The sequence below is a fragment of the Colletotrichum gloeosporioides genome (assembly GCF_011800055.1).
Source record: "Colletotrichum gloeosporioides strain Lc1 chromosome Unknown consensus_89, whole genome shotgun sequence".
In the NCBI taxonomy this organism is placed as follows: domain Eukaryota; kingdom Fungi; phylum Ascomycota; class Sordariomycetes; order Glomerellales; family Glomerellaceae; genus Colletotrichum; species Colletotrichum gloeosporioides.
In genome coordinates this window covers 276555-298282 of record NW_025544734.1, presented here as the reverse complement: position 1 = coordinate 298282, position 21728 = coordinate 276555, and the positions used below count along the sequence as shown (strand labels likewise).

The 21728-nt window shown below is 46.8% G+C and overlaps 8 protein-coding genes across 8 annotated transcripts in view; 2 read left to right on the top strand and 6 right to left on the bottom strand.

The window, feature by feature from the left end:
- Positions 1–4648: 4648 nt before the first annotated feature.
- GCG54_00010681 (uncharacterized protein) lies at positions 4649–5272 on the top strand (the record flags this gene model as incomplete). The annotated part of the gene is made up of 3 exons (XM_045410600.1): positions 4649–4816; positions 4876–5096; positions 5176–5272. The coding sequence occupies 3 exons, from the start codon at positions 4649–4651 to the stop codon at positions 5270–5272; spliced, it is 486 nt and encodes a 161-aa protein (XP_045258168.1).
- A 523-nt stretch (positions 5273–5795) lies between these two features.
- GCG54_00010680 (uncharacterized protein) lies at positions 5796–8114 on the bottom strand (the record flags this gene model as incomplete). Its single annotated transcript, XM_045410599.1, has 3 exons — positions 5796–6630; positions 6685–7389; positions 7447–8114. The coding sequence occupies 3 exons, from the start codon at positions 8112–8114 to the stop codon at positions 5796–5798; spliced, it is 2208 nt and encodes a 735-aa protein (XP_045258167.1).
- A 617-nt stretch (positions 8115–8731) lies between these two features.
- GCG54_00010679 (uncharacterized protein) lies at positions 8732–10096 on the bottom strand (the record flags this gene model as incomplete). Its single annotated transcript, XM_045410598.1, has 1 exon — positions 8732–10096. One exon carries the CDS (start codon positions 10094–10096, stop codon positions 8732–8734), a length of 1365 nt encoding a protein of 454 aa, XP_045258166.1.
- An 833-nt stretch (positions 10097–10929) lies between these two features.
- On the bottom strand, positions 10930–12045 carry GCG54_00010678 (Acid phosphatase; the record flags this gene model as incomplete). Its single annotated transcript, XM_045410597.1, has 1 exon — positions 10930–12045. The coding sequence occupies one exon, from the start codon at positions 12043–12045 to the stop codon at positions 10930–10932; it is 1116 nt and encodes a 371-aa protein (XP_045258165.1).
- A 2192-nt stretch (positions 12046–14237) lies between these two features.
- GCG54_00010677 (uncharacterized protein) lies at positions 14238–14640 on the bottom strand (the record flags this gene model as incomplete). The annotated part of the gene is given in 2 exon segments (XM_045410596.1): positions 14238–14590; positions 14610–14640. 2 exon segments carry the CDS (start codon positions 14638–14640, stop codon positions 14238–14240), a joined length of 384 nt encoding a protein of 127 aa, XP_045258164.1.
- A 154-nt stretch (positions 14641–14794) lies between these two features.
- Positions 14795–15340, bottom strand: GCG54_00010676 (uncharacterized protein; the record flags this gene model as incomplete). The annotated part of the gene is made up of 1 exon (XM_045410595.1): positions 14795–15340. One exon carries the CDS (start codon positions 15338–15340, stop codon positions 14795–14797), a length of 546 nt encoding a protein of 181 aa, XP_045258163.1.
- A 551-nt stretch (positions 15341–15891) lies between these two features.
- GCG54_00010675 (uncharacterized protein) lies at positions 15892–18513 on the bottom strand (the record flags this gene model as incomplete). The annotated part of the gene is made up of 5 exons (XM_045410594.1): positions 15892–16027; positions 16095–16192; positions 16241–16296; positions 17074–17564; positions 17630–18513. The coding sequence occupies 5 exons, from the start codon at positions 18511–18513 to the stop codon at positions 15892–15894; spliced, it is 1665 nt and encodes a 554-aa protein (XP_045258162.1).
- A 951-nt stretch (positions 18514–19464) lies between these two features.
- The window catches only part of GCG54_00010674 (Vegetative incompatibility protein HET-E-1), a gene marked incomplete at both ends in the record, with an annotated part of 3017 nt that continues 753 nt past the window's right edge, over positions 19465–21728 (top strand). The window contains one exon of the mRNA XM_045410593.1: positions 19465–21078. Coding sequence (XP_045258161.1) covers positions 19465–21078 — 1614 coding nt within the window. The remainder of the gene's footprint in view (positions 21079–21728) is intronic.

Sequence of the window (21728 nt, the reverse complement as noted above, 5' to 3'; positions counted from 1 at the left end):
TCTTATTAAAAAGTAATAATAATATAGAGGAAGTAAAAGAAGGATCTACTATATATAATTTAGTTCTAAAGTACCCTACCTTTATTAATACTATCTTTTTAATTAGACTTAACCTTAGTTAACCTAACCCCTTATTAAATTACTTAATTTATAGATAATATACTTATAACCCCTCGCTATAGTGCTAATAATATATTTATATTATTTTATAATATATTTAAAGAGGAGGATAATATAGGTAATAAGAAACTAACTCTACTATAAATCTAAGTTACTTATAGCTTAGTACTTAAAGGTAATAGTTTACTTATTCTTAATCTAATTATTAAGAGTATTATATATAATAGATTTAGTATTACTAATATATTAGATATAAATAATAGAGACTAGGAAATAGATAGTAATACCTAATTTAAAGTAGAAGTAGCTTATTTATATATTCTAAAGAAAGCTAGTATTACTATTATTATTACTTAGAGGAAGCTTACTAATATATCTAAACTAACGCTAATCTTTACTTAGGTCTATCTATCTATTAGAGAGGTTATTTAGCTAAGTATTCTATAAATTAATATTATTCCCTCTCTTAAATAAACTAAAGAGAGGGGTAAAGTCTACCTTACTATTAAGTAGTAATATAGTGCTATATTAATCTCTAGTAGTATAGTGACTAGTATATAAACGCCTTAAAAAGGTAGCTAAGTAGGCATTTCAGCTAGTATATAAGAGGTAATTAATTATAAGCTTAACGATCTTATAAACGTTAAGCGTTAGAAGGAGGGTATATATAAATAACTTCTCTATATATATATTTACCTAGAGTACTAGAAATATAAGAATAGTTTAGGTAATAAGAAGTTTAACTAGTATTATATATTAAACTAGAAGTATTATAAGATTAAATCTTACTATATAGAGAAGTAAGTAAAAGCTCTTATAACTAAATAGACTAGTATTACTAATATAAAACTACCTAAAGAACTACTTAGTGAGATTCTTTATAACTAGTTTATAGAGGATTAGAAATACTAAGGTAAGAGAAGTAAAAATATTATTAAGGTTAATAATAATTAGGAGATAATAGTGATAATAAAAGAGAAGGCTAAAAATACTATACTTCTATTATTAAGGTTAAGATCTAGCCTAACTAATACTAATAGCAACACTATTATTAATATATATAGTAATATAAGGGCGCTAAATTATTATCTTTAATATCCTAACCTATATATATAGCTACTACTACTAGCGTTAGTACTAGTAGTATATTAGTTATATATAAATATCTCATAGTATTTATTACTAACTCTTCTACTATTAAACCTTCTAAGTATTTATTAACTAAGTATTATACTCTTAATTTATTTATTCTCACTAGTAGTATTAAATTTACCTTAAAAAGTTTTAGATTAAGTAGCTAGCTTTATTAAGTAGTTTATATCTATCTATAGTAAGTAATATAATATTAATAAAGAGTTCAGAAAGAAGCTATAGAAACTATAATTAATAGATAGTAGCTTATAAGTAGTTTATAAGTTACTAGATATTTAGTTTACTAAATAAGGTTTTACTTAAGATCTTACTAAAGATATTAGGAACTTAATTAAATCCTTTATAGATAATAGCACCTACTATAAAGGGTAGTCTAATATTATTTCTAATATAATATCTTATTCTAAACTTTATTTAAACTATTAAGAGTTAGAGGGAGATATTTATATGAGAATATATACTAAATTACTAGGAGGGATGATAGTAGCGCTAGTTAAAAACTCTATAGTGCTAGTTTTAGGTAAGTTAGGGTTATCCTAATATATTAATACCTTAATACTATATTAATCTATTGAGTAAGAGATCTATAGTATACTAGTTGAAGTTAGTTAACATGGTAAGTATATATAGAGCTATTTACTATTAAATATAGCTAACTTTATAAGTATTTTAAAACTTTTTAGTTTTATTTTGTTATTACTACTATTAGTATTATAGATACTACTTATATAGTTTTAGATTAAATAAGATAAAGTTAAGTAAGGTGGTAAAGATAATTAGATTAAAATCTTAAGTGATATATTATTAATAGAGACGTATTACTTAGAGGAGGATAAGGAAGAAAAGTAATATAGTAAAAGTAGTGTGAAGTTTAACTATATATATGATTTTCTTATATAATATATTTAACTATAGAAAAGTCTACTTATAGCTATAGATTTAACACTACTACTATATATATATAAAAGCTATAGAATTACTGTGATTTTAGATCTATAAATAAGATAATCTATCTTAATACTTCTTAGTTTAATATAGTTAAAGTCTCTAACTATAATTAAAGTCTCTAACTATAGTGATATATTATTATTATAAATTATCGCTATAAGTATTAATAATATATTTCAGCTACTATATAGGTAAAATTGATATATATATATAGCTACTAATAAAAATAATAGATAATAATATATTTTCTATGTTCTTATACGCTTATAGCTGAACTTTTTGTAATCTTACTAGCTATAATTATAGATCTAATAATTTCCTACTATATAATAATATAATTAAGATCTATCATAATTATATAATAAAGATTTAGATTACTTATTAATATTTAATATTTATAATTTATCCTCCCTTTTATAGTTTAATATTATTAAATATATACTTTATCCTATTAAAGTTAATAAATAAATAGTAGAAATAGCCCTTAATTTAGGGTAGATAATACCTAATCTCTATAGCGTAATTATATAGATATTCTATAAAATCCTAAGTATTATTCTTATTATTATTCTACTTTAAATATATCTTCCTAATATATCGCTTTAGATTACTGAAGTACTCCTTAATAAGGTTAAAGTTTAGTAAATATAGAGGTAGAAACTTAAGATTAATACTTAATACCTAGCATAAATCCTCAACTTTAAGTATATAATAATAAGAGAGGTTATCTATAATAATAATAGAGTTTAGTTCTAGAAAATACTTACACTTTAGGATAAAGTACTCTTATAGCTAATAAAAGAACCTATTACTATTAGTTATACTATAATATATAGTTAAGTATAAGATACTACTTAACGTAAAGGCTAGTAGGATTTATATATAAGAGTTCTAAAACTAATTAATCTCTATAGTTTGAAACGTAATAAGCCTTTTTAGTACCTATCTAGTCCTCTATATCTTAATATCCTTATTAACACTAGATTTATTAATAAATACTAGCTAGTTAGGGTGATATTATTATATATAGTATAGGTACTTATATTATAGTTTATTACTTTACTAAGTAGTAATAATTATAGACTTCTTATTTATCTAGCTAGATATATTTAACTATTAACTAATTATAGAATAATTAATCTAGATCTTAAAAGCTTTAAATAGGAAATCTTATATCTCTTTAAGGGATAGGTTACTATAGTACTATAGTAGTTTAAGAAGCTCTATATAATACTATATTTCTATCTTTTATTAACTCTAGTAGTACCTCTTATATCTCTATACCTCGCTAGTAATATTACGTTATGATCTATATTATTAAATTATTCGTTTAGTATAGCTAATAATACTTACTAGCTTATAAGTCTTTTAGTCTTTAAATAGTAGTATTATTATAATTACTAATAGCTATAGATTTAATATTCTAAGTATTATTATATTATTATTATCGCTTAATGTCTTTCTCAGTATATCTAATATAATAAACTATAGATATATACTAACTAGCAGTAAACTATAAGTAACTAGGTATTATCTATATAGTAGTAGACTTTTACTTAATATTATAAATAAGCTGAGCTATTAAGGGATTTATTACTTTAGTTAACTACTAAAGCTATTTACTCTAAAGAACTATATTAAGCCCCCTAGTATACTTTTATATTACTTAGAGTTATATAAAACCTATACTAAGTAGATATATAAAGCTATATTATAGGTCTCTTCTCTTATTCCTTAGTAATATTATCCTAATCTCCTATAAGATTTACTAGTTAATTAGTATAGGGATAGGGTGACTAGCTAGGTTAGTAATACCTCTATAAGCAAATTAACTATTATAGAGGTATTAGATATATATCTTATATCTCTATCGTATAATTATATATTTAAATACTACTATAACTATAATAATTAACAGTAATTAAGGTACTAGCGATAGGTTTAACATGTTTTGCGTGCGATGCGGCAAAATGCGCGTTATAGCGTAAAATTGGCTTTTTTTCATGTTTTTGCATAAGCGGGGAAAAAAAGGGGGGGCGGACGCTGTCAACGCAACGGACTGTAGGCGCGGCGGCACGGTGGAGTGAAGGTCTTTTTCCGTGTGGAGGGACGGTGCAGGGTCTAGCAACGATTTTCTATATGCGTACAGATGGCCGGCGCTATACGTGTATATGCCTACCGCGACGGTCTGTCACTGGAGATGAATGCGTATGCGTATAAACAACGAAAATGGGAGGGCTTGGCGGGAATTTGTTAAAATACAACCATCCCGCCTGGGTGTGTTGTGAAGTTTGGATATTCCAGGATCCAAGTTACTTCGACCTTTTCGCTTCACCAACACTGCAACCGCCTGCCGCACACAGCATCTCTTGTCAACACAGCATCAACACCACCAAGCAGACATCATCCCAGCAGAACCGACTCCATCATGGACAAACTCAGAACATTCTTCGACAAGCCCTTCTTCGACCCGCGCCACAAGACCAAGGTCCACATCCTCCAGCTCGTCCTCATGACCACCGCCATCATCCTCACCATCGCGCGCATGGCCATGCCCGTGATCACAACGCGAGCCAACATGATGGCCCTCACCATGGTTCGTTCCATCCCTCGCCTCCTTCTCAGATTGGCTGCTGACCTCGGACCACCGAACAGGGCATCAAATCCTTCATCATCATCGGCTACCAGCTCCTCACCGCGCACAAGGAGCGCTTCAAGAAGTGGGCCTCGCTCAAGGCCAACGCGATCCTTAACACAATGGAGATTGTGTTCTGGTTCGTCGCGTTCGGGCTGTTGTTCTCGGCGAACACGACGTTCTGCACGGGGGCGAGTTGTGCGCTGAGTTGGATCGTGACGCTGCTTTGCGCGGTGTTGATGTGAGTTTTCGACGGATCTTCTTCTTTCTTCCCGTTCTATTTTTTTCGATGAGGTTTGCTAATGCGTGTATGACTGCAGCGTTCTCGCTTTCCAGACGTCGGTCGTGTCCATCAAGGAGTTTCGGTATTTCAAGAACTATGGGGTTACATACGAAACGAATTATCCAAAGGTTTAGAGAAGGTCCAAGGAAGAAGAACGGGTGAAGTGTTCCATATCATACGGACACAGGGAACAACGGTTGGCATGGTTTCCGCTATGGATTATGGCACGTTAAGAGGATAGAAGTCTTATTGGCACAAGTCGGGACCATGGCGTTGGGGCGTGTATGATTCTTTAGATGGGCCTGCGGGATGGGGATGGCCAATTGACGAGAGGGACATCGAATTGATACTAACATACGAATCAACCATTCGCTATTTCTTCGCGACTTTCCTCCGTGTGCCTTTCTTCAAGTCTCACTCACCATCTCAGCCTCCAACAGGCGACGTGCCCTAGCCACAACACCCGAAATCGAGTCGCAACATTGGGTCTCGTCTCATTCGACTCGGCGTGGGGGGCGGCAGCAACTCTGGGGTAAGATGACGGCGGACGATAGCGGTGACCATGATAGCCAGCACACAGGAAACTTACTTAGTCACTCTGTAGGGAATATAGGTAGTCCAGGGTAGTCTAAATCTTCATACCTCCCTCAGCCTACTCTAGTTATGATACTCATGCACGGTGCCCACTGTCTCGTCCTCGCCAAAGTGGATGACATGCGCCGTCCGGGCCTGGTCCTTTGCCCACTTCTGCAGCTGTGGCGCGAGAATTGCGTAAGCGCGCGACATTGACATGAAAGCCCCAGCCGTGTAGCTGCAGAGCTCGCCCCATCTCTTGATAGCTGGCTTCGACCCTTTGCGCATATCCTCCATTGACGTATTCTCGAAGATAAAGCCTGTGGCCTCCAACGCCTTGATCGTCCGCTCCAGGGCCTCCCTCATCTTGCCGCGCGCCAGGGAGCACTTGCCGAGGGCCAGATAGCCGTCCCAGGGCCCCAAACGCAGGGCTCCCTCACGGCTTGGGTAGGTTTGGTCCAGCTCTCGCACAAGTCTCAAGGCTTTCAGCTCTTGAGCTAGAGACGTCTTGCAACCTCGGATGGCCTGAATCATATTCTCCCGAAGAGCCTTACGCTTGAGGAAGACTGCCTTTGGCGTCAACTTCCTGTCGAGGCACAGCTCGCACTCGCAAGTGAAGCCCCATCTCGAGAATCGCTTTTGAGTCGCCTTATAGTCGTCTCCGGTCTCGAGTGACTGGTAGCAAAAGACCAGCTCTGTACTGGCGGGCATGTCCCGCGACGCGCGGATTATCATGACGTCTCCGATGAAGGAGCGACAGCAATTCTCCAAGCAAGAATGGTTGATATGGGAGGCGATGGTCCAGATGCCGCAGGTAGTGTGTCCGATTTCCACTTTCTTGCCGGGTGCTGGGAGGTTGGCAAGGGTCGTGCGCGGGGCGCCGAAGCAGTTCAGGCTGATGGTTCTCTCGATGAGGAACCTGGGACGGAGTCAGTGAAAGGATCATAGGTGCCGCAGAGAAATATACACTCACGTGTCAACCGGGAGATCCTCTCCCTCAGCCGGCTTGACGGCGCGGTAGCCTCCTCGATGAAGGTCCATGAAACGCGACATCAGACCCGGGTTGTGGTGCAGCTTCTGTACAACAGAGGACACGAGGTTGGCCTGGCCGCCCATGCTCGATCGATTCGTACTCATGTTCATCAAAACCTTGACATTCTTACGACCAACGGGGTCATCTTCGTCGGCGTAGCAGTAGGCGAAAGCTTTTTCGCAGAGGAGCAGGTCACCGGCCTTGACGGCTTTGGTAGTGAAGAGACCGTTGCCGCGTCCAGGAGAGGCACGCACTTCGACGGGAGAAGAGTAGGTAGCGCAGTCAATGATCGGTGGAGTTGCTTGGGCTTGCTTGTACATCTGATTCCATGTGTACTGGCCTGTTGCCTCCTCGTGCAGGCGGATCCGGGTCTTCTTGAGTTCATTCTTGGCATCCCTGTTGTCGGCGTTGAGGTTGAGGAGTTCAACTAGTCTGCTCTCGGCCAGACTGAACTGCTGCATTGCGTAGTGAGCCTTCGCCTCTCGGAAGAGACCCTTTTCGGTCGGATCGCCGCCATCGCGAGCTCTGAGGGCATCTTTGAGGGCCTTTTCGGGGCGGTCGAGGCGTAAGTTTGCCAGAGAACGGTTCAGGAGGGCTGCTTGCTGCTCTGGGATGGTTGTGGCGAAGCTGAGTGCAGTGGAGTACCTACCAAATGTTAGATGTGCGAACTTGTCTGATGCCCAGTGATATTGTCAGACTTACAGGCACTCGGCAGTTCCCCAATCCTGTTCGGCGACCGCCGCGTTGCCTTGCAAGCGAATCTGCTCCGAATCACCGCTGATGCTTCTGGGCGCTCGCCACACCTCCGGGACACGCTCATCGTTGCTGGGAAGAATGACAATGTCGCCAACGTGGTCCACTCGCAGACTGTACGAGCCGCTCGGCGTGTCCTTGAAGAAAGGCTCCTTGATGAGGCAGACGCTGCCCTGAGGCAGGATGTCATCGGCCTTGACGATGCTCTCCTCAGGCTGGTTGTACAACTGAAGCAGGACAGCGGTACCCTCTTCGTCTTCTACGATGACCGTGATTGCGCTGGGTCTGCATGTGACCGTAAGCGTGCGGACGACGACGAGGTGACCGCGGTGGTGCTCCTGGAGCCTCATCTTCGAGATCGGCAGCGGCGTGAGGGCCCGAGCTGGACGGATGCAGGGAGGGTACGGCGGAGGCACTTGGGTGGTGATCATTGTTTCCATCCCGTCGGGAAGCCCTCTGGAAGATCTCGCGGCGTTGAACTGGCCGACCATAAGGGAGGAAGGCAGATGGTCGCGGGGAATCTCGCCCTTCCGACGGTTGGAACGCTCTGCATCGTCGAAGATTGCTCGAAATTGGGCCGCCATCTCCGATGACTCGGAGACATCCTTGATATCCATGACGAAGTCTGTGGGTGTTGATGAGGCGACGAGGATTGTCAGCGGGATTTGACAAACAGAGGTCAGGGAGAAGGAGAGAAAGATGATGGAGATAAAGATAGAGACGATTGGAGACGATGGCAGAAGACGACCACAGCGGACTGTGGCAACGACAGCAGCGACGATGGCAGCAAGAACGCAGGAAATGGAGCAGCGCAGACCCAGGAACATTAGGCGATCTCTATGTACCCGCCTGAAGAGTTTTCATGCAGGTACCAACGAACAAGCCGCGTGACGACAAAACGAATCTGGTCACTACTTTACGTGGGAAACTTCCATGGCCGTTGCCGAGAAAGAGGCCTAACCAAAGAACCAACGAAACAAATCAGCATGCCTCAGCTGTTCCAGTCGGTGCTTTGTATACACAAGTTCAAAAAAGCCACTCAGACACGTAAAAGAAAGTAGACGGTCTCCTTCATCAACCCAACTGGCATAATTAGCTTCTGTAAGCAAGAAAAGCTCATGCTTTAGGTTCAAAGAAGACTTTGATCATAAAGAAATGTTCCCGGTTGAAGTACCTCTATTCCATCAACTCCGAAGTGCTAGCCCCGCGATAACTAGGGACTGACAGTCTGACTCTACCACATGATTGGTTTGTCAATCTTACTGTCGGCATGGATTCCACACTCCCTAAACCGGTTGACAAGGTTCGTGATATCGTGGCCCTCGCCTTCAATACACACCTCTCTCAGACGAGGATATTTGCCCAATTCAATTTGATCTGCCAGCCATAACAAGTCTTCTGCAATCTCCCAACTGATTCCGGCAAGATGAAAACGTTCGAGAGAGGCAGGAAGGTTACTGATTGGCATGTTGTTCTCGTCTTCACGCGCCGCATTGTCGAGGGAGTTTACGCTGATCCACAGACTCCTAAGCTGTGTAAAGTCCGGAAATGAGGAAATTCGCCACATGAGCGAACGCCGTAAATTGTTGGGGCGGAAGTCCAAAACAAATGTATGTAGGAACGACGCCTGATTGCCACTGGCGAAGGCGCCGCACGAACCAACGGGGTGCATTTCACGGTGCATAGACGCAATCTGATGCTCTGCCTCGACATGAATGAACGATTTTAACTGCTCGCAAGACCCAACGATGGATGAGAGCTCATCAAAATCGGCATACACGCCATGAATAGCTAAAGAACTGATCCGAGTATTCCTGGGCAAGCTCATGAGATGGTAACGTTGGACGAATAGGTTGCAGAGGTTTGGAGCGGCGATGAACAAATTATTCAGATCTGTGTCTCGTAATCCACTGGGCTCGCATTCGTACTTATGGTGGTCTAAACCACGACTGGTGCCTCTGAGAGCAAGCGACTGGAGGGCCGGGAAGCGAATGCCTTCTATAAGACCGCAAAAGTTGTCAATGAAGCTGAGATGAGACTCTGAAACTTCCAGAAAGAGCTCCTCCATGCGGTGTAGGTGTAGTAGGAGCAGAATAGAGGCCATAAAGGCGAAGGAGACTGGTCCTTCTTTGCAAGCCTCGTAAACTGTGAACAGTCGCCCAGGCACGGGATATATGGGGAGGAACCTGAGACGCCTATTGATGGTGATGCCCAATGAAGCAGCTGTCTGCTCCAGGAACATGATGTCGGCTTCTTGCACCATCCCGGGGCTCTCATCGACTTCGTCAATGTGTAGGTGGAAGTCCCTGATAGATTTGCGGATGATGTCGTTCCATCGAACCAGCCGCAAGAGCGATATCATTTTCGACGCTGATGTTTTCCCAGCGATGCTAATTGACGTGTATGACTCTCTAAATAAGAGTCCGCGAAACTCCTTGTTGACTAGAGAGAGGTTTGTGACACTCTTCTGCACCTGATGAAGAACGTGGTCAATCTCTTCATCTGTGGTGTGGAGCACGTGCCTGGGAGAGCGCTCGGATCGAATGACAGAGCAGATGATGAGGATAACTTCCTTCGGGAGGTTGACTAGTTGCACCATATTGAAGAAGCTAGGCGGGACGGCGCAAGCAGGTTCGATGATATAGAGTCAGACTGCTGTTGTGTTGGGTATGGAGCTATCTGCCTGTGAGAGTGAAATATCTGGAGAAAGGTGTCGATATGGGGAAAAGGAGCATATGAGTTGTCGTCACAATAAAACGAGACGTTTTGTAAATGGTAGGTCAGGTTATTTCTTATTGCAAGGGTGGCAAAAGAGGAAGCATATGTCAGTTGGGTTAGATTACCTTGAATGGCGGGGTAGGTTTTCACTCGTATGCGAATCAGAGGTCTGGAACATGCAATCTAGTGTCAATAAGCTTCCATCTTCTTAGAGGATCAGATAAATGTGGACGTTGCCCAGCCTATATTTAAAAACCTTGTTTTTTCCCTCTTGTTGGAAAACCTGACGTATTGGAGGAGGAAATATCCATCACCTTGTCCAGTCGAAGGCAGAAAGACCGAAAAGCCAATCGCCCTCAAGGCATAGCGAAGACGAAGCCTGAGTGGCCACATCCACCTAAACATATTGCGCCCGGCATATCCATACCAACTGGACCGCTTTGTGAAGGAAATTATTGTGAGGCACTGGAGTGAAACTTGGCCATGGGCCGTTCATTCGTACAATGAAGAAGACTTATCACTTGATTGATTTTCATCCAGCAAATGAACACTGCTTGACTTTTTATGGGTTTCATATTGACAGCTATCCACTCCAAGCGTAAATACAAGGGTTTAATATACATGTAGAAGAATAAGACACTCATTTGACCAAAGCCAACTCTCCCACCATCCGCCAGACAGCTCACCCCCTGGAATGCAAGCGACTACCGGTGCTTAAGCAGGGTAGACGCGAATAGGGGTCTCAATGGGCTCAGGGGGAGTGAGTCCAATGGTGACCTCGTAGCCCTTAGGGGGATGGAGGGCATCAGGGAGCTCGATGATGTTCTTGTAGTAGTCGGGAAGGCGAGAGCCGTACCAGAGCTTGGCAATGGCAGGGAGGATGGAACGGTAGCCACCACCGAAGATGTCCAGGTTGGGAGCGACGTACAAGTGGGAGGTGTTGGAGTCACTGCTGAAGACACCGCCGTAGCTCTGGTTCCAGTAGTAGTTCTCGAAGATGTCGCCGGCGATCTTGCTGCTCCACTCGCGGATCTTGTCCCCAGTCTTGGAGCCAACGAAGTTCCAGACGTTGGCACCGACGTCCCAACGGCCGAGGGTGTGGAGATCCCAGTTGGCCTGGACGGAAGAAAGCTCGGAGTAGTGGTTGTAGAAGGCGTTGTCCTTGGTGCCGACAAGCTCCTTGGGAACGGCAGAGCCGAGGAGGATACCGGCGACGTGGTTGCGCTCGAGAGGGTACTGGCCGTTGGCCTGCCAGGTAATGTAGACGAGGGTGCGGCCATCGTTGAACTTGGGGTCCTGGAGGAGGGGCTCGACGAAGCTGCGGGTCCAGTTGCAAGAGACAGAGATGTTGGTGTCGTGGCCGTTGTTGTACAGGTTGGGAGTGACGAACAGCCACTGGGGAAGGCGGTCGTTCTCGAGGTCCTCGTAGAAGAGAGTCAAGTTCTTGATCTTGGCCAGGCGGTCGGGGTTGAGTGAGACGGAGTCGAAGCGGACGAGGAGGTTGTGCTTGCGAGCATAGTCACCCTCCTCCTCGTTGTCGTACTCAAAGCCCTCGAAGCCAGAGTAGGGGAGACCCTCGTTGTAGTCACCCCAGCTGATGCCCTTGTCCTCGAGAAGGTCGACAATGGTGGAGACGTTCTTGTCAACCAAGAGGAAAGAGTCGCTGTTGGTGCCGAAGTCGTCACCACTGGCGGGGGCGACGTAGTTGGGCTGAGAAGGTGTGCCAATGCCGTACATCTCAGTGAGCAAGATACCCTGGTTGATCAGGGCCTGGCAGTTGGGGTCGGCGATGGAGTTGTTGTAGGCAGTGGTCTCGAGGTAGACCTGCATGATGCGGTCGAAGACCTTGCCCTTGACGTGAGAGGTAGGAGACTCGGTCTTGGCAGTAGCGGCGGCGGCAGCCACATCGGCGCTGGCAGTCGAGGTGTACTGGATGTCGGCCGCAGTGTTGACGGCAGTGGAAGAGACACTGGCAGAGATAGTCGGAGTAGGGTGTCCGTGACCACCGTTGCCGGTGCCGTTGCCATTACCGTGGCCATTACCGTGGCCATTGCCGTTGCCGTGACCGTTGCTCCAGTCGCCGCCGTTGTTGTTACCCTTGCCGTGGTCGTAGTCGTTGTCTTTTCCGTTACCTTTGCCGTGATCCTTGTTGTCCCAGTCATTTCCCTTGCCGGCGTCGCAAGCAGGGGCGGCCGCGGCGATGCTCGCGGCGGCGAGAAGCGCAAGGAAGCGAACCATCTTGGATTGCTTGGTATGTCAAAGAGTGTTATTCTCAAGAGAATGAGAATGAGATATCAGAGGGTGAGAGTCCTCAAGAGAGAATAGAGAGAGAGAGAGAGACAGAGAGAGAGAGATGGATGCGGATGAGGAGAGAAAAACTTGACCAGAATTGCGAACATGATCTCCGGTTATATAGCCTGTGCCAGTGTCCGTTTTTGATGTTGTTTCTCTGGAGGAGTAAAGAATACGCTGCTACCCGCGATAGGTCCTTGCTCTCACAAATTGCCTGTGCTTTCCTGAGCATGTTGCGAGGTCTGAGAACGAGAGGCTTGCCAGCTCCGCCTGGAGAAGCTCGTTGTTGATGTTGGATCCGAGCTCAATGGAGACGAAGCACAACTCCAAGTAGCATGGGAAACACTTTCTCGTTTCTGTGTTCAAAATTGACATCCAGATGCATAGGGCTGTGAGCTTCCAGCTGGGCCGGACCCGCAAGGACCCTGATAATAGGATCCTTGGACAGAAATGTTTGCAAGTCTGTCTGAGTCCTTCTCGACCGTTCCTACCGTTGCTAGATGGTCGCATGGGCGCTCCTCTTAGAAAGAGGACTCGTTCGTCTGAACACAGAGCGGAAGCCACGAAGCTTAATTGCCTTCAGACGATGCTAATTAAGCACTATTTTGCGGGTTGTATGGTCTGGGCTCTCGGTGTGGCTTGTTGGTTAAACCAACTTGGTCTTAGGAGGGAATCCCAAAACCCGGGGAAGCTGATCCTGCACAGAACACTCAGAAGCCATAGCTCCAACTGTTCGCTTGATGAACCCATGTACGGAGAGTCTATGGCACGCTACGAGAGCCGGATAGATCGGGGTTGAACCGGCGCTAAGATCAACGAATTTTGGCATGGGAGCTATTTTCTGACTGTTGTAAGTGTTTGCGAGTGAAATGAAACACAGTTGGGGGAAGGGAAAGCGTCGAACGATGTTGGATTTAAAACATTTCAAGTTTGGCGAAAGTAAGTCCTGGCGAGCCAGAGGCATCACAGGTATTATTTCAGAGCAGATGAGGAACTTGTCAGATCGTCGATTTGGGGAGGTACTGATACATAATAAACAGTCATCACAAAAGAACGCGAGGATGGGGCAATGGCCCAGCGACGATCTACCCTTTGACTCTCGGGTGCCCGATGCTAGTGCGAACTAGCACACTGCCACTTGGATCCGAAGGCTTGCATTTTGTAAAACAATGGCTACTGGCGGTTAGACAGCGTGGAGGAGAGGCATTCTATCAATTTCTGCAACGAAACAATGTTTCCCTAAAGCCTCGTTGGCATGGAAGCTGACCTTGTCTCGGACTGGTGGGTTGATAAACTTTCACCTCCAAGCCTTACTACTTGTAAACTTGTTGACGAATTCTCGACTGTTACTATGAAGCGCGTAGTCTGCACTTCCCAATAGTCCATGTGTATGTTTTGTTTATGAGACCAATCATCCATATTTCTCTCCGCAGCTTGTATCCGTAATCCTTATCCGAACACACGGATCATTTCCAGCCCAAGCAAGTGGTCATTTGGGAATAGCTTTAGTGGTGACGATGATAGTCCGCGAGTTTTCGATGGAACGCATGATTGATTCAGGTTCCACAAACGGTCTACCTCGTCAAATAAAGACTGTGGGGGTGCACAAAACTGGAATTTGCGCTCATCGAAACGCCTTCGATGATGTTATGGAATTTGAAACGGTCATCGACACTAAGAAAAATTCACAAGCACGAGGTGTACCGACGCCAACTCAATTCCGCCACTTTTCACCTTGCCCACCGACTTGCCTTCTCCAGCACAGCTCCAGCCAACCCGCACCCAATAACGGTCCATGTCCATTTGTTTGCAACTGCACTTCTGTTGGGCCAGAAGGAGTTTTTCTGCTGGCGATATCGATCAAGATCAATCTTCTTCTTTGGGGTTTCCCTCAGATATCGGGCCTCTTGGCTCTCCTCATTCTCCTTATCGCAACCAACATAGCGCAGGAAGACGTAGTTGGCCAAGGGACCGAGAAGTTCAAGAGGAGATAACATGCCAGTTGCGTACAGTAAAAGAGGAAAAGAGAAGTGAATGAGCGCGTCGCCAAGATAGCTCGTAAATGTTAGCGGCATGGTGCCAACTGAGAACGGGGCACTTACTTTGGGTGCCTGACGATGCTCCAGACTCCATCTTTACACATACTGTCATCGGCGTTATCGATACTCTTTTTGAATTGACCCAGCTGCCAGTCGGCTAGGATCTCAAGAGCGAACCCTGCGCCAAACAGTCCCACCGCTGCTGCATTGAACCACTCTGGGGATGGTGCTAGAAGGCTGCCTATGGCTTAGTGCCGGAAAGGAACAGTAAAAGGCAAAGCAATGATAGTCTGAAACAAAGCTTCGGGGAGGTAGACGGAGAAGAATGCCTTGTTCCAGAACCCAGGATCCTCCTTGGCGGCTTCGTAACGGGGGTCATCATGGCCTCGTTCAATGGAGCGTTCAGCGACTCGGTAGAAAAGGCGGCCTCCCCAGAGGGTCACACCGGTCAAAAGAAGAGTCTCGGTTCTGTTCATAGACTTCCAGACTGACGATAATGAAGCCCCGCCAACTAAGTGTCGACCAACTGCAGACCACCAAGCATTGGCAACTGGGCCGGTCGGCCAGAGCCAGTCTTTAGTGTCGAGTCTGTTGGTGACACGGCCAACAACGTATGCGGCAGCAGAAAGTCCAGAATGCAGTTTGAAAGAGGGAACGAGGGTGTTCTTAAAGATGCCCACGTCCAACGGTGCAGTCCCGATAGGGTGATGGCGCACAGTAGGCTCGGGGGGGAGAACAGGAGCGCGTGTGGGGCCCGGCCCGTAGGGCGCGGTAGTAACTGGTGCGCTCGCCATCGTGAAAGTAAAGCTATGATGTGCGGCTTTGAGCTTAGAAACCAGTACTAGCCAAATGAGACGGGACAGTTACATTTTTGAATTAAGATGTTTCAATGCTTTTTGATCGTGCTATAACAGGCTAAAAACAGATGCTAATTAATGACGTGACTACTACGTTCTACGTATCGCGATGTTGACGGGTGTATGACGCGAGTTGGTGGAATTCGCGGTAAATGATGTGTGTGCTTGACCGGAACAGCGAACAGGGATCAGTTTCCAATGGCCAATCATTCGGCGTGATTTCGCGGATTCTGAGATTCATGTGCTTCATTCTTTCTTGTCCAGAATAGCCTTGTAACGAGCTGTGTCCACCAAAGGCAGTTCTAAAAACTGCTTGCTCACTGTCTGCTAAGTAAGCTTCAATGGTCAAATCACACGAGTTGACTTTTGCCCGCAAGTTCAGTGACAGCCATGCCTTAGAAATTATCACAAGTGGTACGGTGCGAAGTTGAACCACTGACATATTGTGGGGATTGAATCGAGTAAACAACAGTCAAAATGCAACACGCTCATTGCTTCCAGACAGTATACGACTTCATCACACCACTCTGCCAGTCTTGAAGGATAAATGACGACCAATCCACGCTCTGGCAAGCAGGCTCCCAAGTCTTAGCACTATTGGGACAGTTATACTCACTAGAACTTCTGTGTCAGCTTTGTTTTATAGACAGCCAATGGAATGATGCGCAAGAAAAGTGCTGTTAAAACTTACTTGTAAAACCTTACGCATGAGTTTCCCTTCAAGATAACCCAATTTGCCTTTTGGGCCCAACCATCAGGACCGCTTTGCATGTTCACTTGAGCATACAACTGTTAATATAATTGATGAAAGGTATTAGGTGCGAGAATTGTACTAACCGCAACTACCAGCTGCAGGGCAGACCTCATGCTCTTCATAGGGCTCGCCAAAAGTGCTCCGCATGAATGTCAGACTGACCTGATCAGTGCTGCAGACTGCAGAGACCAAGGGGGCGAAAAGAGCGAGACTCAAGAGCTTCATTGCAACAATTCGTCTGTATGGGAAGAAGTCGAAGGCGAAGTGAGTGAAGCTGAAAGAATGTGCAGGCTTGACATGAACTCATTCATCAGCCTGTTAGTTTGATCTCAATCAAGTGCATTTTATAGTTTCTTACGGCCCCCAAAATCTCATATGTCTCCCTTCCAGGCAGTTGCATCGCTAATTTCTGACCTCGTAGGATGCTGCAACTTTGGCTTAAGTGCGACTCAGCCAATGATAGTAGCCCTGCCCCCAAAACCACCTTCCTAATTTCATCAACACACGGAGATGGATACCTTGTTATCCAATAGTTTCTGGCCAAGGTGGCGCTTCCGAGAGAAAAGTGCGAGAGCTCGTATTGAAACCCACCTATGTATGGCCCGATGGGCTCATGATAGCTGTTAGGCAGGAAGACGGGGGAGCTGAGCAAAGCCAAGCATGTAGGATCGCGGCCCTTGCCGATGCAAAGCTACGGCCCGTCTTGGCGCTCGCGGCATCAATTAAATGCCTGAAAGTCTTTCCGTTGTTTCTATGCAGAAGTCGGATTCAGCGATGAAAGCTACACATGGTAGCGCTTTGGGTCGTCGAGCCCTGGTTGGTTCTGAAAATTCGTGTCGTTCGAGTGCTTCCGAATGGTAATGGGTGTTTGTTACTTGTAGAGAAAGGTCTAGGCTTTATGCAGACTCAGTCACACCCTTCCTCGCCTCCTCGGCCCATGCCTTACTTTCTCTCTTCAGTTCCCTCATCACATACCAAAACGTAGCACCTGTCCATATTCCAGCCCACACGAACGGCAGCGACCAGCCGATGGTGTAAGCAACATCGCCGTCCAGAGTGAATATCAACACCGTGCAAAGCACGGCGCAAGCTTCGGCCCCGACCGCCCAGAATACCCCCAAGCGTCTCAGCATTGCTCTGAACACATGACTTGCTTCATATCTCCTGTCCAACGCCACTCTGAACTCCGTTCCGCCAGATCCGTCGACCGCGCAGATGTCTTCGATCAAGCTGTAGATCCCAGGCCGGAGTTGCGCGCCCTTGGGGATAGAGGATATGCGGCACGGTGCGGGGACGTGGAAATACCGCATGGTGTCGACTAACAGTAGTTCGGTGCCGAAAACGAAGAGCATCGTCGTGACTGGCATAGAGAGCAGGCGGATCGGTGGATGTTCTGGGACGGTGCCTCTGTGTCCACAATCAGAATCCATCCTCTAACATGAGCGGTACTGGGTAGCTACCGGAGGACTTACACGATCAGTTCAACCATGATTATGATCCAAGCGAATGAAAAGTTCCAGTGGAACCAGTCCAGGTACCAGCGATGCGCCCCGATGACTCTACACGTACTCCCCTTCCTCCATAAGCGCCAGAACCTGAGGAAGTACTCCACGATACTGGCTCCTCCCACCGCGGCGGTGACAATTGAAAAGACCGCGTTTGGGGTAAGCTTTTCCTTCTTCTCAGTGGGCGTGTTGGTCCCGGGCCCGACGCCGTACCAAAGACCAAAGTATAGAGCTATCGGCATCGCGATGGAGTCGAAGAGGATCAAGGCCCAAAAGAGGAATATCGCGAGTTTACGGGTACGCAGAGTGTAGTTTAGCGGAGGAGGGGTCGGCTGGAACGTGGGTCTCGACGGTGCTCCCTCATCCACAGGAGAAGCCGGGTGGGCTGCGTGCGTCGTAGACGGGCGTGGGGACCGGATGGATACGCCCGAAGGTCGGGGAGAACGGGTCGGCGACAGGGAGGATCGCCGGGTCATCGCCAGGGAAGGGCGGCCGAATGGGCCATCGTAACGACGGTCGAAATCATGGCTTGGTCTCGTCTTGCGGTGCGTCGGCGAAACGGGAGGTGGATGAACTGGCGAGTTGGCCGTGTCGAGGTTGTGCAAGCTTCTCGCCTTCTTCTCGTCGAGGTCTAGGTCCGGCTTGTTGACATCCTTGCTTGAGTCTGCCCCGACTGCCCTCTTCTCGCTGTCGGATTGAGGTGACATGGCGACACGATGACCTTGGGTTATTTGCAAGCTGTGCCGACCGAGCATCGTGGGATCTCGCAGTGAGGCATCATCGCTGGTAATCGGATGCGGATGGGCCGGATTTGTGGCACCAGCCTGTTCCGGACTACGCTTCTCATCCATGATTGAACATTGACTGGTGTGTACTGTCGAGTCTCAGGATGCGCAGATGTTCGCTTGAACAATGGCAAAGAATGAGAGGAAACATTAAAACATTAGACATAGGGCAATCGGGATTCTATTAGCTAGTGATCGCGGGGTGCGTGATAACGGCGAAAGACATCCCATCGCCAAGACGCAAACGAGAAGACGATCATGACCACCTGGAGCTTCAAACAGCAGGTAAAGGGTACAAATGACGGCGTCGGACGATCAGTTGGGAGGAGGTCACTGAAGAAAGGTCGAAGGCTCTAGAGCATCATTGTGGGAACAGGGTCACAGGAGCAGAGGCTCCGTCGAAGGGAATGATGTCAGAATGAAGACCGTGGCGAAACCGAGATGCCCTCCCCTGTCTCTGGTGGTGTTCATCTGCCAATTAAGAATGCGGAGGTTGCCGGTTACGTGGACATTCAATCAATGATGCCTCTCGGTTGCATCTGAAGAAAGCATGATGTTCGGGAGTCTCGTGATGGCGCTGGGGGCTTTCTGCCTCCCGCGGGTGCTGTGGATGCGACGGAGGGAAGAAGATATTGAAGGGAGCATCCTGAATCGACAATGAGATTGACGGCGAGAGATGAGATAAGCTCCGGCCAAGGGCGCTGCCAAGCGGCTGCCGTGGCGTCACCCACTGAAACTGTTCCTGCAGTGCCCTGAAATTCGTCGAATGTCGCTGAACTCTGACCGCTTAGTCACTCAATCCTCCTCTCAGAGTGAGAGAAAACAGGCGGTGTTGATTGGGCGAACATCACTATGCCGGGGTTCACCTCCGAACCCCTCCACTGAAGGATCCGACGATACATGACCGACCCCTCATCCCGGCCTCATGAGGCACGTTTGATGCTGTGCTCACGACAATCATGATGTTACTTATCTAAGAAGACCTCTGATATCGCAAGGCCTTTTGTTTTTGCGAAAATGCGCTTAATTAACACCAATACGCTGGAACTAGAAGACTTCGCCAGCAATGATCTTATTCCTCCCTACGCCATTCTATCCCATACATGGGGTGACGGTGAGGTGACCTTTCACGACTGGCAGGATGGTGAAGCAAGAGTCAAGAAGAAGGGCTTCTACAAAATTCAGTCAACATGCAGACAGGCTGCCCACGACGGCTACTTACATGCATGGGTTGACACCAATTGCATTGACAAGAGCAGCTCCGCAGAGCTATCGGAAGCTATCAACTCCATGTTCGCCTGGTATGAAAATGCCGCCGTTTGTTATGTCTACATGCCCGATGTTATACAATTACCAACCAAGGGATACGGCATCTATTTTCAAGAGAGCAGATGGTTCACGCGGGGCTGGACGCTGCAAGAGCTCATCGCCCCTCGAAACATCGTGTTTTACGGCCGCGACTGGGAGATGCTGGGGACAAAGACCGGGCTCGCCACGACCATATCGAAACGAATCACGAAAATTCCCAGAGAGTGTTTGCTGAACGAGCGGCCTCTCTCCAGCTTCAGCACCGCACAGATAATGTCGTGGGCCTCTTCACGCGTTACGACTCGCCCAGAAGACCAGGCGTATTGCCTTTTAGGGTTGTTTGGTGTCAACATGCCGCTTCTCTATGGTGAAGGCTCCAAGGCGTTCGTGAGACTGCAGGAGGAAATCATCAAGATATCCGACGACCAGAGCATATTCGCCTGCGATATGGAAGCTCTGGCTATGAGTGCCCCCATGGCGACGTCCCCACACCTTTTCTCTGGCTCATCCCAGGTGGAAAGACGAGCGCCTGCTGCTTCTCACACGACAACTCTCCCCCCATTCTACTCCATGACGAATGCGGGTCTTTCTATCTCTCTGCCCCTTGTAGACACACTCTCTCCTCATTTCGTTCTCGGCAAGATCAGCTGCAGGCTACCAGGAGACGGCGGCGGGCCTATTCTGCTCCCGTTATCCTCACATGTGAGCGACTACCGCCATCAGTACACACGCGTATCCGTTCCCTCAGCATGGATCGCAATGTTTTGTGACTCTATCAAGAAACTGCTTCCCTTGTACGAAGAGAGTTCTGACTTCCCCGAAAATTGGGCCGTCGACTTCGACCCCGAAGAGATGACTAACATCATGATCACGATGCCGAAACAAGCTGAACAGATCTATCTCCATAGAAGAGTCTTCAGCTCTTTGAGAAGAATGGGCGCCAAGGTTTTCTATCTCATTGTATTCCCACGAGGGCTATCGGGGTATCGTCTGTACGCTGCCGATCCGCCAGAGGCCCTTGAAGAACGCACAAGCATGATGGCCATGGTCGGAAAGAGCGACGCCGATGAAGTCGGCAGAGGTCTTCTCATTTTCAAGAAAAGAGGCTCCGGCCGAGAGGGCGGGCAATACGTGGCAGTCTATCTCGAGACGGGGCTGGACGAGGACCTTCCATTAGAAGAGCAATTTTATGGATGGCGCCGCAGGTGCCGTGTATTTCCGAATTGGAATATCCACGATACTCTGAGGGATGTCAAGCCTTTCGGCGATGAGTTTCTTGGTGAAAGGGGGAGGGCGAGCTGGGTAGGCGACTTCCTGGTGACGGTGAGGACCATGCTCCCGGTCGATTCTCCGCACTGAAATGGGGGGTGGTTGTGTGTAGGAACAAAATGCAGGGCGCGGTAAAAGGACCGCTGCAAGATGTTGATTTCTAAGAAGAACGCTGCTAATCTGCATACGCGCGTGGGCGTTAAATATGTATGCGCACTGCTTACGTACGCGTGGTTTCTAGCTAGGTAGGCGCCCTACCCCACTTCAATCCTCCCCAAACCACGCGAACGGAAGCAACTAACCCCACTAAAGAAAACGGGCTCCGCAGGAAAAAAAAAAGACCGAAAAAACGAACTCGAACCCTAAACCTCTAATATCTCGATCGCAATATAACTAACTAGACCATTCGTCATTCCTGGCTTTCTTCGATATCCTTCTCTGGGCCTACTGCGGCTATAACATCAAACGGGGGCCTCGTGGCTATTAAGTGTAGTGGTAATACGGCGCGCGGGCGCGTATAGTGGCGTGTGGGCGCGACAGTTAGGTCGGCTTCTAGGGCGCGGCGGCAGCGGCGGCAGCGGCGGCGGCGGAGGGCGTATTGTGGAGGGCGCGGCGCGGAGGGCGCGGCGGCAACGGCGGCAGCGGCGGCGAGGCAGGCCTGGCGACGAGGGCACGGCGTGGAGGGCGCGGCGGCAACGGCAGCA